Consider the following 13463-nt stretch of genomic DNA (forward strand, 5'->3'; position numbering starts at 1 on the left):
ATTAATCCACCTGCAGAGGGAGTTGGGTACGCTGAGCTGGTCGAGTTTGTCTCGAAGCAGTCAAAATACTAAATTGCAATTTTAAATTTCCCGCGGAGTTTCTTGTTGAAAAGGTCGCGGAATGACGACGTGTGCGCGTGACGTCACGGACTGTCAGGAAATATTAGCATATTTGCGGCTAAAAGTCATCTCTTTTCAACGCGCAATTCCACAGTATTCTGGACATCTGTGTTGCTGAATCTTTTGCAATTTGTTCAATTAATAATGGAGAAGTCAAAGTAGAAAGATGGAGTTGGGAAGCTTTAGCCTTTAGCCACACAAACACACAGTGTTTCCTTGTTTAAAATTCCCGGAGGTGAAGCTTTACTATGGATCAGAGCGGTCAAGCGAACATGGTTCCCGACCACTTGTCAACCGGCAGGTTTTGGTGAGAAAATTGTGTTAAAAAGTCGCCTCTTACCGAAGATCTGTGGAGTTTGCGCCGTCCTTGTATGTGCTGTGACTTCCCTCAAACACTGGCCTCAAGACACCCGTGGACACACCCCTCCGACTATCAGGTACTATTTAATCTCACTAAAACACTAGCAACACAATAAAAAGATAAGGGATTTGTGAGGACTGGTGGGCATGGTAATGCCGGGTTTGTCCCTCCGTGGAGTGACGTGAACACAACAAAAGGTAGGATCTTAAAATATTTATTTAACAAAAAGAGAGCTCTGAACAGAAATGCTGGAGCTAATTAAAAAGGCAAACCAAAAACGCTAGTATGAAAACTAGGAAATACAAACAGAAAACTAAACTTGGCATGAAAGCACAAACGAGAAAACAAATCATCAGTATGAGAACTGGAATGATCAAGTGGTATAGCGTGAGAGCTAGCGAGAATAAAAGTAGAAAAAGTAGCAGTCGTCACTTGTTGCATGAGAGCAATTTATGAACCCAGGAAGAAAATGAACAAAGAGGCTGTCTTAAATAGGAGGGTGATTAGACCAAACAGGTGTGTGTGGACCGGGATTGGCAGGTGGACTGATGAGTTACCATGGTGACAGGCTAAACGGGAAATAAACAGTCACTTGACGGAGAGTGAAACCAGAAAGGAAAAATAACTAATATGTGTAGATACGAGCAGCGGATCGCAACAGGATTTCCCAGAATTATCCCAGTAAATGTGTCTAAAAACATCGGAATCGCTCCCAATGCAATCGCCTTTTTTTTTTTAACTTTATTTTATTTTTTTTTCTACAAGTTCGAGATGCCACCTCAGTAAAAGGATTTAAGTCTCACCTTAAAACTCATTTGTATACTCTAGCCTTTAAATAGACTCCCTTTTTAGACCAGTTGATCTGCCGTTTCTTTTCTTTTTCTCCTATGTCCCACTCTCCCTTGTGGAGGGGGTCTGGTCCGATCCGGTGGCCATGTACTGCTCGCCTCTGTATCGGCTGGGGACATCGCTGCGCTGCTGATCCACCTCCGCTTGGGATGGTTTCCTGCTGGCTCCGCAGTGAACGGGACTCTCGCTGCTGTGTTGGATCCGCTTTGGACTGGACTCTTGCGACTGTGTTGGATCCATTATGGATTGAACTTTCACAGTATCATGTTAGACCCGCTCGACATCCATTGCTTTCCTCCTCTCCAAGGTTCTCATAGTCATCATTGTCACCGACGTCCCACTGGGTCATTATTGTCACCGACGTCCCACTGGGTGTGAGTTTTCCTTGCCCTTATGTGGGCCTACCGAGGATGTCGTGGTGGTTTGTGCAGCCCTTTGAGACACTACTGATTTAGGGCTATATAAGTAAACATTGATTGATTGATTGATAGTCCTTCGCTATTAATATCATCATCCTCGCTCAAATTAATGGGGAAATTGTCGTTTTCTCGGTTCGAATAGCTCTTTTTGTTGGAGGCTCCCATTAAAAATGTGAGGACGTGAGGAGCCCTCACCCTTGTGACGTCATCGTCTGCGACTTCCGGTAAAAGCAAGGCTTTTTTATCAGCACCAAAAGTTGCGAACTTATGGCGATACCGCGAAATGATCAAGTATTACACATTGAATGGACCTGCTATCCCCGTTTAAATAAGAAAACCTCATTTAAGTAGGTCTTTAGATCAGGGGTCTCAAACTCAATTTACCTGGGGGCCACTGGACGCAGAATCTGGGTGAGGCTGGGCCGCAAGAAAAGATTTCTTAAAAAAAAAATGTTGCATACTCCTCAGCATGTCTAGATGTATGACGTTTCAAATTGTATCACTTGTGCACCGCAACTTTCTCTGTGCAACAAAGAAATATTGCATCCCCCACTTTTCCTGGAATTGTCTTTCCTCATCACGAACCTTTCTCTTCACTGGAGGCTTTGAAAAAGACATGTTAGGGGTTGTGGAATATATTTGTATTTAGCCGACGCTTGGACTTGTTTCTTCAGCATTGTTCACATGTAAGTCAGGACTACACGGTCTAGCTCCATCCTATCTTGCCGATTGTATTGTACCATATGTCCCGGCAAGAAATCTGCGTTCAAAGGACTCCGGCTTGTTAGTGATTCCCAAAGCCCCAAAAAAGTCTGCGGGCTATAGAGCGTTTTCCGTTCGGGCTCCAGTACTCTGGAATGCCCTCCCGGTAACAGTTCGAGATGCCACCTCAGTAGAAACATTTAAGTCTCACCTTAAAACTCATTTGTATACTCTAGCCTTTAAATAGACTCCCTTTTTAGACCAGTTGATCTGCCGTTTCTTTTCTTTTTCTTCTATGTCCCACTCTCCCTTGTGGAGGGGGTCCGGTCCGATCCGGTGGCCATGTACTGCTTGCCTGTGTATCGGCTGGGGACATCGCTGCGATGCTGATCCGCCTCCGCTTGGGATGGTTTCCTGCTGGCTCCGCTGTGAACGGGACTCTCGCTGCTGTGTTGGATCCGCTTTGGACTGGACTCTCGCGACTGTGTTGGATCCATTGTGGATTGAACTCTCACAGTATCATGTTAGACCCGCTCGACATCCATTGCTTTCCTCCTCTCCAAGGTTCTCATAGTCATCATTGTCACCGACGTCCCACTGGGTGTGAGTTTTCCTTGCCCTTATGTGGGCCTACCGAGGATGTCGTAGTGGTTTGTGCAGCCCTTTGAGACACTAGTGATTTAGGGATATATAAGTAAACATTGATTGATGATTGATGATTGACTTTGGGAAGGCCATTCCAAAAACCTTAATTTTATCATGATTTAGGCCAGGGGTCACCAACGCGCTGCCCGCGGTCACCAGGTCGCCCGTAAGAACCAGATGAGTCGCCCGCTGGCCTGTTCTAAAAAATAGCTCAAATAGCAGCACTTACCAGTGAGCTGCCTCTATTTTTTGAATTTTATTTAGCAAGCTAGTCTCGCTTTGCTCGACATTTTTAATTCTAAGAGAGACAAAACTCAAATAGAATTTGAAAATCCAAGAAAATATTTTAAAGACTTGGTATTCACTTGTTTAAATAAATTCATTTATTTTTTTTACTTTGCTTCTTATAACTTTCAGAAAGACATTTTTAGAGAAAAAATACAACCTTAAAAATGATTTTAGGATTCTTAAACACATACTTTTTAAACTTTTAAATTCCTTCCTCTTCTTTCCTGACAATTTAAATCAATGTTCAAGTCAATTTACTGTTTTTATTGTAAAGAATAATAAATACATTTTAATTCAATTATTCATTTTAGCTTCTGTTTTTTTGACAAAGAATATTTGTGAAATATTTTTTCAACCTTATTATGATTAAAAATAAAATAAAAATTATTCTGGCAAATTTAGAATCTCTTGAGAATCAAATGTAAATCTTATTTCAAAGTCTTTTGAATTTCTTTTAAAAATTTTGTTCTGGAAAATCTAGAAAAATTATGATTTGTCTTTGTTAGAAATATGGCTTGGTCCAATTTGTTATATATTCTAACAAAGTGCAGATTGGATTTTAACCTATTTAAAACATGTCATCAAAATTCTAAAATTAATATTAATCAGGAAAAATGACTAATGATGTTCCATAAATCCTTTTTTTAATTTTTTCAAAAAAGATTCGAATTAGCTAGTTTTTCTCTTCTTTTTTTTGGTTGAATTTTGAATTTTAAAGAGTCGAAATTGAAGATAAACTATGTTTCAAAATTGAACTCTCATTTTTTTTCCCTGTTTTCTCCTCTTTTAAACCGTTCAATTAAGTGTTTTTTTCATTATTTATTCGCTACAAAAAAAATTCCGTAAAAGGAAAAAAAAAATGTACGACGGAATGGCAGACATAAATACCCTTTTTTTCATATATACAGTATATAGATATATTTATTAAAGGTAAATTGAGCAAATTGGCTATTTCTGGCAATTTATTTAAGTGTGTATCAAACTGGTAGCCCTTCGCATTAATCAGTACCCAAGAAGTAGCTCTTGGTTTCAAAAAGGTTGGTGAGCCCTGATTTAGGCATTCCTTTACCACTTTAGACGTGTGTTTGGGGTCATTGTCCTGTTGGAACACCCAACTGCACCCAAGACCCAACTTCCGGGTTGATGATTTTACGTTGTCCTGAATAATTTTGAAGAAATCCTTCTGTGGAGGGAGGCGTGGTCTGCGGGCCCACCGCGGAGCGGGGTGTGTAAGGACCGGCCTCGAAGCCAGCGGCAGGTGAGTGGATTGGTTATCTAATCACTTGTCGCCCTTATTAGTAACAGCCGGTCTGAGACATGTTGTTCGGAGTTGGAGCGAGACCGAGACACTAGAGAGCAAAGCAGAGACACGCCGGACTGAAAAGTCCTATCTATATACTGCCGAAAAGTGAATCATACTGGTGGATGAAAATAAAAGACTCAATCCAACCAGAATACCGGACTTTCGTGCCAGTGTGTGGTGGTCAGGAGGACCCACCAGAGGGCAACGTCTACACCTTCTTTTTCATTGTCCCATTTACTCTCTGTAAAGCACCAGTCCCATCCATCCATCCATCCATTTTCTACCGCTTATTCCCTTTCGGGGTCGCGGGGGTCGCTGGCGCCTATCTCAGCTACAATCTGGCGGAAGGCGGGGTACACCCTGGACAAGTCGCCACCTCATCACAGGGCCAACACAGATAGACAGACAACATTCACACTCACATTCACACACTAGGGACCATTTTTTAGTGTTGCCAATCAACCTATGCATGTCTTTGGAGGTGGGAGGAAGCCGGAGAACCCGGTCCCATTGGCAGCAAAACAGGCCAAGAGCATAAAACTACCACCACCATGCTTGGTGGTAGGGATGGTGTTCCTGGGATTTTTCTCCAAACGTATTGCTGGGTATTGTGGCCAAACAGCTCATGTTTTGTTTCATCTCACATCACAGGGACAACGACAAGACTTTCTGGAGGAAAGTTCTGTGACAGCTCCTACTAAAAAAAAGTCAAAGAAGTGAGGCGCCGCGTTCTCGTCACCATGCGTGATCCAAAAAAACGAAGAAAAATGAACGCCAAACGGAACAAAGAAAAAGGGATCAGAGTGAGGGATCATTTTGATCTCATAGAAAATAAAGTACATGTGTTCTTTTCTTGTTTACTGTTTGGCTCACTGAGTCGTGCATTTAAAAATATTCTTTTCAGCAGAATTGTTTGTTTTTAAATGATAACTATTAATATTTTTTTGCAGGTCAAACGTAGTGACGTTTTAACACAGCAGATAACCTTTGTGAAACACCATTATATCAGTACAGCTATAGAGTGTTCCACACACTCTCTAATGGCGTCATTTACCCATCACTCGCTTTGAATCCACAATTCAAAGGTGACTCGCGTGACATTTTATGTTTTTTACTACGGGTGTTTTATGGAATAGTGGATGACTCGATTTGGAGGAGTCTGATTGGACGAGGAACTTTGCAGTCAAATGAAAACCCCTCAAGTTGGGAGGATTTTCTGAGATAAAAGGTGCCCACCTTTGGACACGGTGCTCGCCGTGCAAAGGCCGAAGCCCGTCGGCGATTGGACACACGCACCTGTGCCTTCAACCGGGTCACCCCGGCAGGAGACCTCCTCACTGCTCCCCTCTGGCATCGGTAAAGAACCTTCCACAGGTTCACATACCAATATATTACTTATTGGCAACACTAAATTGGCCCTAGTGTGTGAATGTGAGTGTGAATGTTGTCTGTCTATCTGTGTTGGCCCTGCGATGAGGTGGCGACTTGTCCAGGGTGTACCCCGCCTTCCGCCCGATTGTAGCTGAGATAGGCGCCAGCGCCCCCCGCGACCCCAAAAGGGAATAAGCGGTAGAAAATGGATGGATTGATGGATGTTATTTTCACTGTTTTTAAGGCTCTCAAAACCGAAGGGGCCAGGGACAGAGTCTCGTTAGCTAACGAAGAAAGGCAGCCTTGTATGATTGAGGACCGAAATTGCTAATCAGCGCGGCTTTCTTTTTTTTTTATTATTCATCACTCTGTGGCTTACTGGCGAGGCGAGGCTGAGAGGATCTCTAATGCGACCTCCTGAGTGAGAGATGGTTTTACATCTTGTACAGGATGAAGGCTCCATTCTTGTTTCAAGGCACATGTTGCGAATAAATTAGCGGCGTGACCTTGAGCTGAGGACGCAGTCAGTTTGTTTTTACACAACAAGGACGGGCAGGTGTCGCATGGAGGTTTTTTTTTTTTTTTTTTTCACGGCCTTGCATACTTTTCCTTTGCTTTTTAAACCTGAAATCATCTGCATTAACCTCTAAAGGCCTTAGTGGCCACATGTGTGTACAGCACCTTTTAGCTCTTATTTCCAAAATTGTGTACACTACTGAATTGGGGTCTTATGGCCACTTATGTGGACACTTATACTGCCATCTGGTGGTGGCAGAAGAGTATAACTGTCGGACTTGGACGTGGGTTGTTTTCCCGAGTGGAAACGGCAATGGCGTGAAGGTAGAGACATCTTTTTATTATTGACACTATAACTAAAAACAGGAACCAACAAAAAGCGCGCACAATGGCGGTACAAAAACCGGGCTATGAAACAAAAGACTAGCACTATGGCAAAAACTATGGACATAAACTAAAACTTGCACAGCGGCAGAACTATGAATAACTAAAACAAAAATACTTACTGTGACGAGAAAGGGTATGAATCATTAGCATGGATAGCAAGGTGCGTAGCAGGTGATCGAGGTGGTGAAGGAGGTGATGTTGCCAGGACGAAGAACAGAAACAGAATGGCTTAAATAGCAGTGACATGATCAGTGAAAACAGGTGAGCGAGTGCCAAAACGTGAGACAGGTGCGTGACAGGTGAAAACTAATGAGTAGTCAGGGTAACAAAACAAACCAGGAAGTGCAAAACAGGAACTGAGTGTCCAAAAAACAAAACTGAACATGACCAAAACAAAGCCTGATCCCATAGGTGTGACAATAACATATAATGGAATTTGGAAGAAAAAAGTGCAAAAATAAAAATGAGCATGTCACTACACATGAAGTACACGTTTGTGTACTTACGGACTCAAAAGATGATTTTTAGTTTTTATTCTAATTAGGGTCCAATAAGCCCAAATAGCAAAGAGAAAAAAAAACACGTAAACAAACAGCTTGGGTCTTAAGGGGTTAATTTACTATGCACTAATTTGTCATTTTTGAACGCACTTTTATATATTTCATAGCGTAGGCGCCGACCTACATTTCTGCCAGTGGGTACTCAGTGTGTGTGTATTAGTGTTGTCCCGATACCAATATTTTGGTATTTTATTTTGCTACTTTTCCGTATTTTTCGGTACATTTCGAAATAAAGGGGACCACAAAATATGGCATTATTGTCTATATTTTAGCAAAAAAATCTTAGGATACTTTAGATTCTAGAAAACACAGAGTGAGATGTTCTACCTCTTGTGCGAAACACAAATGCATAAAATGACTAAACACATTAAAATGACTAGTAAAACATTTAAAAACACAACAACCAACTTTTAAAACATTGAAAAATGACTCCACAACACATAAAATTACTCCGAAGAGATGCACAGTGATATCTAAAATGTAAATTACTCCTAATAGACGTAACAAGACTCCTAAAACACATAGAGACTCCTTAAACACGTAAAAAGACTCCTAAAACAAATTAAAAACATAATGTTCATTATTGTAATTTAGTCCTTAAATAAAATAGTGAACATACTAGACAACTTGTCTTTTATTAGTAAGTAAACAAACAAATGCTCGTAATTTAGTCTGCTGACATATGCAGTAACACATTGTATCATTTTCCATTCTATTATTTAGTCAACATTATTAAAGACAAGCGGTAGAAAATGAATTATTAATGCACTTGTTCATTTACTGTTAATATCTGCTTAGTTTGTTTCAACATTTTATGTCTACACTTCTGTTAAAATGTAATAATCACTTATTCTTCTCTTCTTTGATACTTTACACTAGTTTTGGATTATACCACGAATTTGGGTATCAATTCGATACCAAGTCGTTACAGGATCATACAATGGTCATATTCAAAGTGTGTCTAGGGACATATTTCCTGAGTTCATAAACATATTATAAATAAATAAAAAACAAAAAAAGATGTTGTGATGCTAAAAAATAGACGTAATCATAATTACTTACGAGATACGCTCCTGTACTTGGTATCATTACAGTGGATGTCAGGTGTAGATCCACCAATGGCGTTTGTTTACATTTTGACGCCAGTGAGCTACAGTGTGTAGTGTAACATGTTTAGCTATTCCTCGTCCTGCAGGGATGATACTTGTAAGAAACTTACTATATTTGTGCCATAGAGAAGAGTATTAGTGATTTGGAAGTAGCTAAGACACTGCCTACTGGCGCTGGACTTTAGCAGCTAGCTCCCCATGGCTAAAAGCACCTCTTCCTGAGGGCGTTTCAGTCTTATAACTTCCCCTTTATCCTTAGTTTTTAAGCCAAAATGCGTCCGTTCTCCCTTTTCTGTCTACACACTGTGTCTGTAAGTACTCTGTGATTGTGCGCTGCCGAACATGCTTGTCTGCTCGTAAACCAGCAATGACACAACGTGAGGACCGGTGCTTTTTAGAGGCGGTATAGTACCAAATATGATTCATTGGTATCGCGGTACTATACTAATACCGGTATACCGTACAAGCCTGCTACACACTGATGATGGATAAGTCGTTACAACCAGACTATCAAGCATGTATAGTAAAAACCTTAAATTAATGCCCCCCCCCCTGTAGTCCTCAACCCCTGTCATCAATGTTGTGATGCTAAAACATATTGACGTAATGACAGAGATTGATATCTTTTTATAGCCTAGTCATATTTTAAAACAGCTAAGTGTTGGGCATGCGTAGGCCTTGATAGTTAGAATGTAGCGAGAAGTCATAACACTTTTTTCTTCTCTCAACTGTCCCAGGCAAGGAGGAGGGTGAGAGGAGAAGAAGGGGGGCGGGTGAGAGGGAGTAAGAGGCGAAACTGGCGGAGTAGAATTATATCAACTAGGGCGATGCAATTTGAAGGGTCATGCATAGATTTGGTCTCCCAAAGCTTTGGTAATAAAATATCAAAATAAGCAACTCTGCCTGGGATAACCAGCTCACGTGTCATCGAACTAACCTGGGAGGTGACCGGTAGAAGACCGGGTCAAACGCAACAGTAATCCTAGTAGTATTGACAAGATACGCTCCAGTACTTGGCATCATTACAGTGGATGTTAGGTGTAGTTCCACCCATGGCGTTTGTTTATATTGTAGAGTTGGTGCTGCAGGGAATTCTGGGAATTTGTTATGTTGTGTTTGTGTTGTGTTGCGGTGCAAATATTCTTCCAAAACGTGTTTGTCGTCGTTCTTTAGTGTGGTTTCACTCTATGGCACACATTTATGACAGTGTTGGCGTTGTTCATACGGCCACCTTTAGTGTGACATGCATGGCTGTTGACTAAGTATGCATTCATTCACTAGTGTGTAGTGTGTTCCAAGTCAAGATGATTATGTCATCAGTTCATTATCTTGCACAATGAAATCTTGGTTAATTGCAGACTATATGTTTTGTGACTTGTTTTATTATGTAAAACAGACCAAACTCGCCACAAAATTAACAACAAAAAGGTTGGTTTTTCAAAAATTATTTTAAAGATTGAAAAGTGGCCATCCATCCCACGTGGGTGCTCGGGCCCCTAAGCAACCCATGGTGATCGGCGCCTATGTTTCATAGTGTCCCTTCTTTGCATCCAACACGCTTTTTTATGCTGATATTTTAGTCACCTGCTTGCTGAGTGCGCCCTCTGCTGGGCAGGGATCGCGGCCCGTCCCCTGCCGCATTGAAGGCGGCCACGCTGATCATGTAGGTGGTGTAGCCCGTCAAGTTTTTCAGCTTGACCCCCAGCTCGGGCAGGAACAACGTGCGCAGACGCTCCGTCTCGTTCTGCAGCTGAAACTCCCAGAAATAGATCTGGGAAAAGAGAGTTCAAGGATTGCGGCGGCGGAGGAAATGATGCAAGTTCTGCCGATTTCGGAGCAAGATTGAATTACCTTGTAACCTTGGATGTCTCCGTTCTGTGCATCCAGGGGAGGGGGGTCCCATGTGACGTCCAGCTGGGTGGCAGTGGACGACTGGACCGCGACATTCTGGGGCGGCGCGGTCGGGACTATAGTAGGTTACAGAAACGGAGAGGTGAGAATGTATAACATGCTGGATGTTTAACACAGAATGTTGAAAGAGCCATATTGGACCAAAAATACAAAAAACAAATCTGTCTGTAGCCGCAAAAAATGAAAAGCTGTACATAAGTCTTATAATGAAGTCAAAACATGATGTAAGTGTCTATTTTAGATATATTAGCCTACTATCAAAATGACTTTAAAATCCATATATAAGTGTTGTAACGAAGACATCATTTGATGTGTCTATATTAGCCTACTATCAAAAAGACTTTAAAAGTCTTATATAAGTCTTATAATGAAGGCAACACATGACGTAAGTGTCTATATTAGCTATAATAGCCTACTATCAAAATGACTTTTAAAGTCATATAAGTGTTACAATGAAGACAATACACGACGTAAATATCTATATTAGCTATAATAGCCTACTATCAAAATGACTTTAAAAGTCTTATATAAGTGTTATAATCAAGACAACACATGTTGTAAGTGTCTATAGTAGCCTACTATCAAATGACTTTAAAAGTCTTATATAAGTGTTATAATCAAGACAACACATGTTGTAAGTGTCTATATTAACTATAATAGCCTACTATCAAAATGACTTTTAAAGTCATATAAGTGTTACAATGAAGACAATACATGACGTAATTATCTATATTAGCTATAATAGCCTACTATCAAAATGACTTTAAAAGTCTTATATAAGTGTTATAATCAAGACAACACATGTTGTAAGTGTCTATATTAGCTATAATAGCCTACTATCAAAATGACTTTAACAGTCTTCTATAAGTGTCATAATGAAGACAACACATGATGTAAGTGTCTATATTAGTCTACTATCAAAATGACTTTAAAAGTCTTTTATAAATGTTATAATAAAGACAACACATGTTGTGTCTATTTAAGCTATGATAGCATACTATCAAAATGACTTTTAAAGTCATATAAGTGTTATAATAAAGACAATACATGACGTAAGTGTCTATATTAGCTATAATAGCCTACTATCAAAATGACTTTAAAAGTCTTATATAAGTGTTGTAATGAATGTAACACATGACGTAAGTGTCTATACTAGCTATAATAGTCTACTATCAAAATGACTTTAACAGTCTTCTATAAGTGTTATAATGAAGACAACACATGATGTAAGTGTTTGTATTAGTCTACTATCAAAATGACTTTAAAAGTCTTTTATAAATGTTATAATAAAGACAACACATGTTGTGTCTATTTTAGCTATGATAGCCTACTATCAAAATGACCTTTAAAGTCATATAAGTGTTATAATGAAGACACTACATGACATAAGTGTCTATGTTAGCTATAATAGCCTACTATCAAAATGACTTTAAAAGTCTTATATAAGTGTTATAATGAAGGCAACACATGACGGTAGTGTCTATATTAGCTATAATAGCCGACTATCAAAATTACTTTAACAGTCTTCTATAAGTGTTATAAAGAAGACAACTCATGATGTAAGTGTTTATATTAGTCTACTATCAAAATGACTTTAAAAGTCTTTTATAAATGTTATAATAAAGACAACACATGTTTCTATTTTAGCTATGATAGCCTACAATCAAAATGACTTTTAAAGTCATATAAGTGTTATAATGAAGACAATACATGACGTAAGTGTCTATATTGGCTATAATAGCCTACTATCAAAATGACTTTAAAAGTCTTATATAAGTGTTATAATGAAGGCAACACATGACGGTAGTGTCTATATTAGCTATAATAGCCCACTATCAAAATGACTTTAACAGTCTTATATAAGTGTTATAATGAAGACAACACATGATGTAAGTGTCTATATAAGTCTACTATCAAAATGACTTTAAAAGTCTTTTATAAATGTTATAATAAAGACAACACATGTTGTGTCTATTTTAGCTATGATAGCCTACTATCAAAATGACTTTTAAAGTCATATAAGTGTTATAATGAAGACAATACATGACGTAAGTGTCTATATTAGCTGTAATAGCCTACTATCAAAATGACTTTAAAAGTCTTATATAAGTGTTGTAATGAAGGCAACACATGATGTAAGTGTCTATACTAATTATAATAGTCTACTATCAAAATGACTTTAAAAGTCTTTTATAAATGTTATAATAAAGACAACACATGACGTAAGTGTCTATATTAGCTATAATAGTCTACTATCAAAATGACTTTAAAAGTCTTTTATAAATGTTATAATAAAGACAACACATGACGTAAGTGTCTATATTAGCTATAATAGCCCACTATCAAAATGACTAACAGTCTTCTATAAGTGTTATAATGAAGACAACACATGATGTAAGTGTTTATATTAGTCTACTATCAAAATGACTTTAAAAGTCTTTTATAAATGTTATAATAAAGACAACACATGTTGTGTCTATTTTAGCTATGATAGCCTACTATCAAAATTACTTTTAAAGTCATATAAGTGTTATAATGAAGACAATACATGACGTAAGTGTCTATACTAGCTATAATAGTCTACTATCAAAATTACTTTAAAAGTCTTTTATAAATGTTATAATAAAGACAACACATGTGTCTATTTTAGCTATGATAGCCTACTATCAAAATGACTTTTAAAGTCATATAAGTGTTATAATGAAGACAATACATGACGTAAGTGTCTATATTAGCTATAATAGCCTACTATCAAAAATACTTTAAAAGTCTTATATAAGTGTTGTAATGAAGGCAAGATATGACGGTAGTGTCTATACTAGCTATAATAGCCTACTATCAAGATGACTTTAACAGTCTTATATAAGTGTTATAATGAAGGCAACACATGATGTAAGTGTCTATATTAGCCTATCAAAATGA

General features: G+C 38.8%; 1 protein-coding gene across 2 annotated transcripts in view; it reads right to left on the minus strand.

Moving 5' to 3' along the window:
* The window catches only part of sdk2a (sidekick cell adhesion molecule 2a), a 469329-nt gene that overhangs the window by 43913 nt on the left and 411953 nt on the right, over positions 1-13463 (minus strand). For both annotated transcript variants that reach the window (XM_061884928.1, XM_061884927.1), the window contains exons 36-37: positions 10482-10597; positions 10215-10401 (exon numbers count right to left, since the gene is read on the minus strand). In XM_061884928.1, coding sequence (XP_061740912.1) covers positions 10215-10401; positions 10482-10597 — 303 coding nt within the window. The remainder of the gene's footprint in view (positions 1-10214; positions 10402-10481; positions 10598-13463) is intronic.

This window comes from Nerophis ophidion, linkage group LG23 (assembly GCF_033978795.1).
Source record: "Nerophis ophidion isolate RoL-2023_Sa linkage group LG23, RoL_Noph_v1.0, whole genome shotgun sequence".
Lineage (NCBI taxonomy): Eukaryota > Metazoa > Chordata > Actinopteri > Syngnathiformes > Syngnathidae > Nerophis > Nerophis ophidion.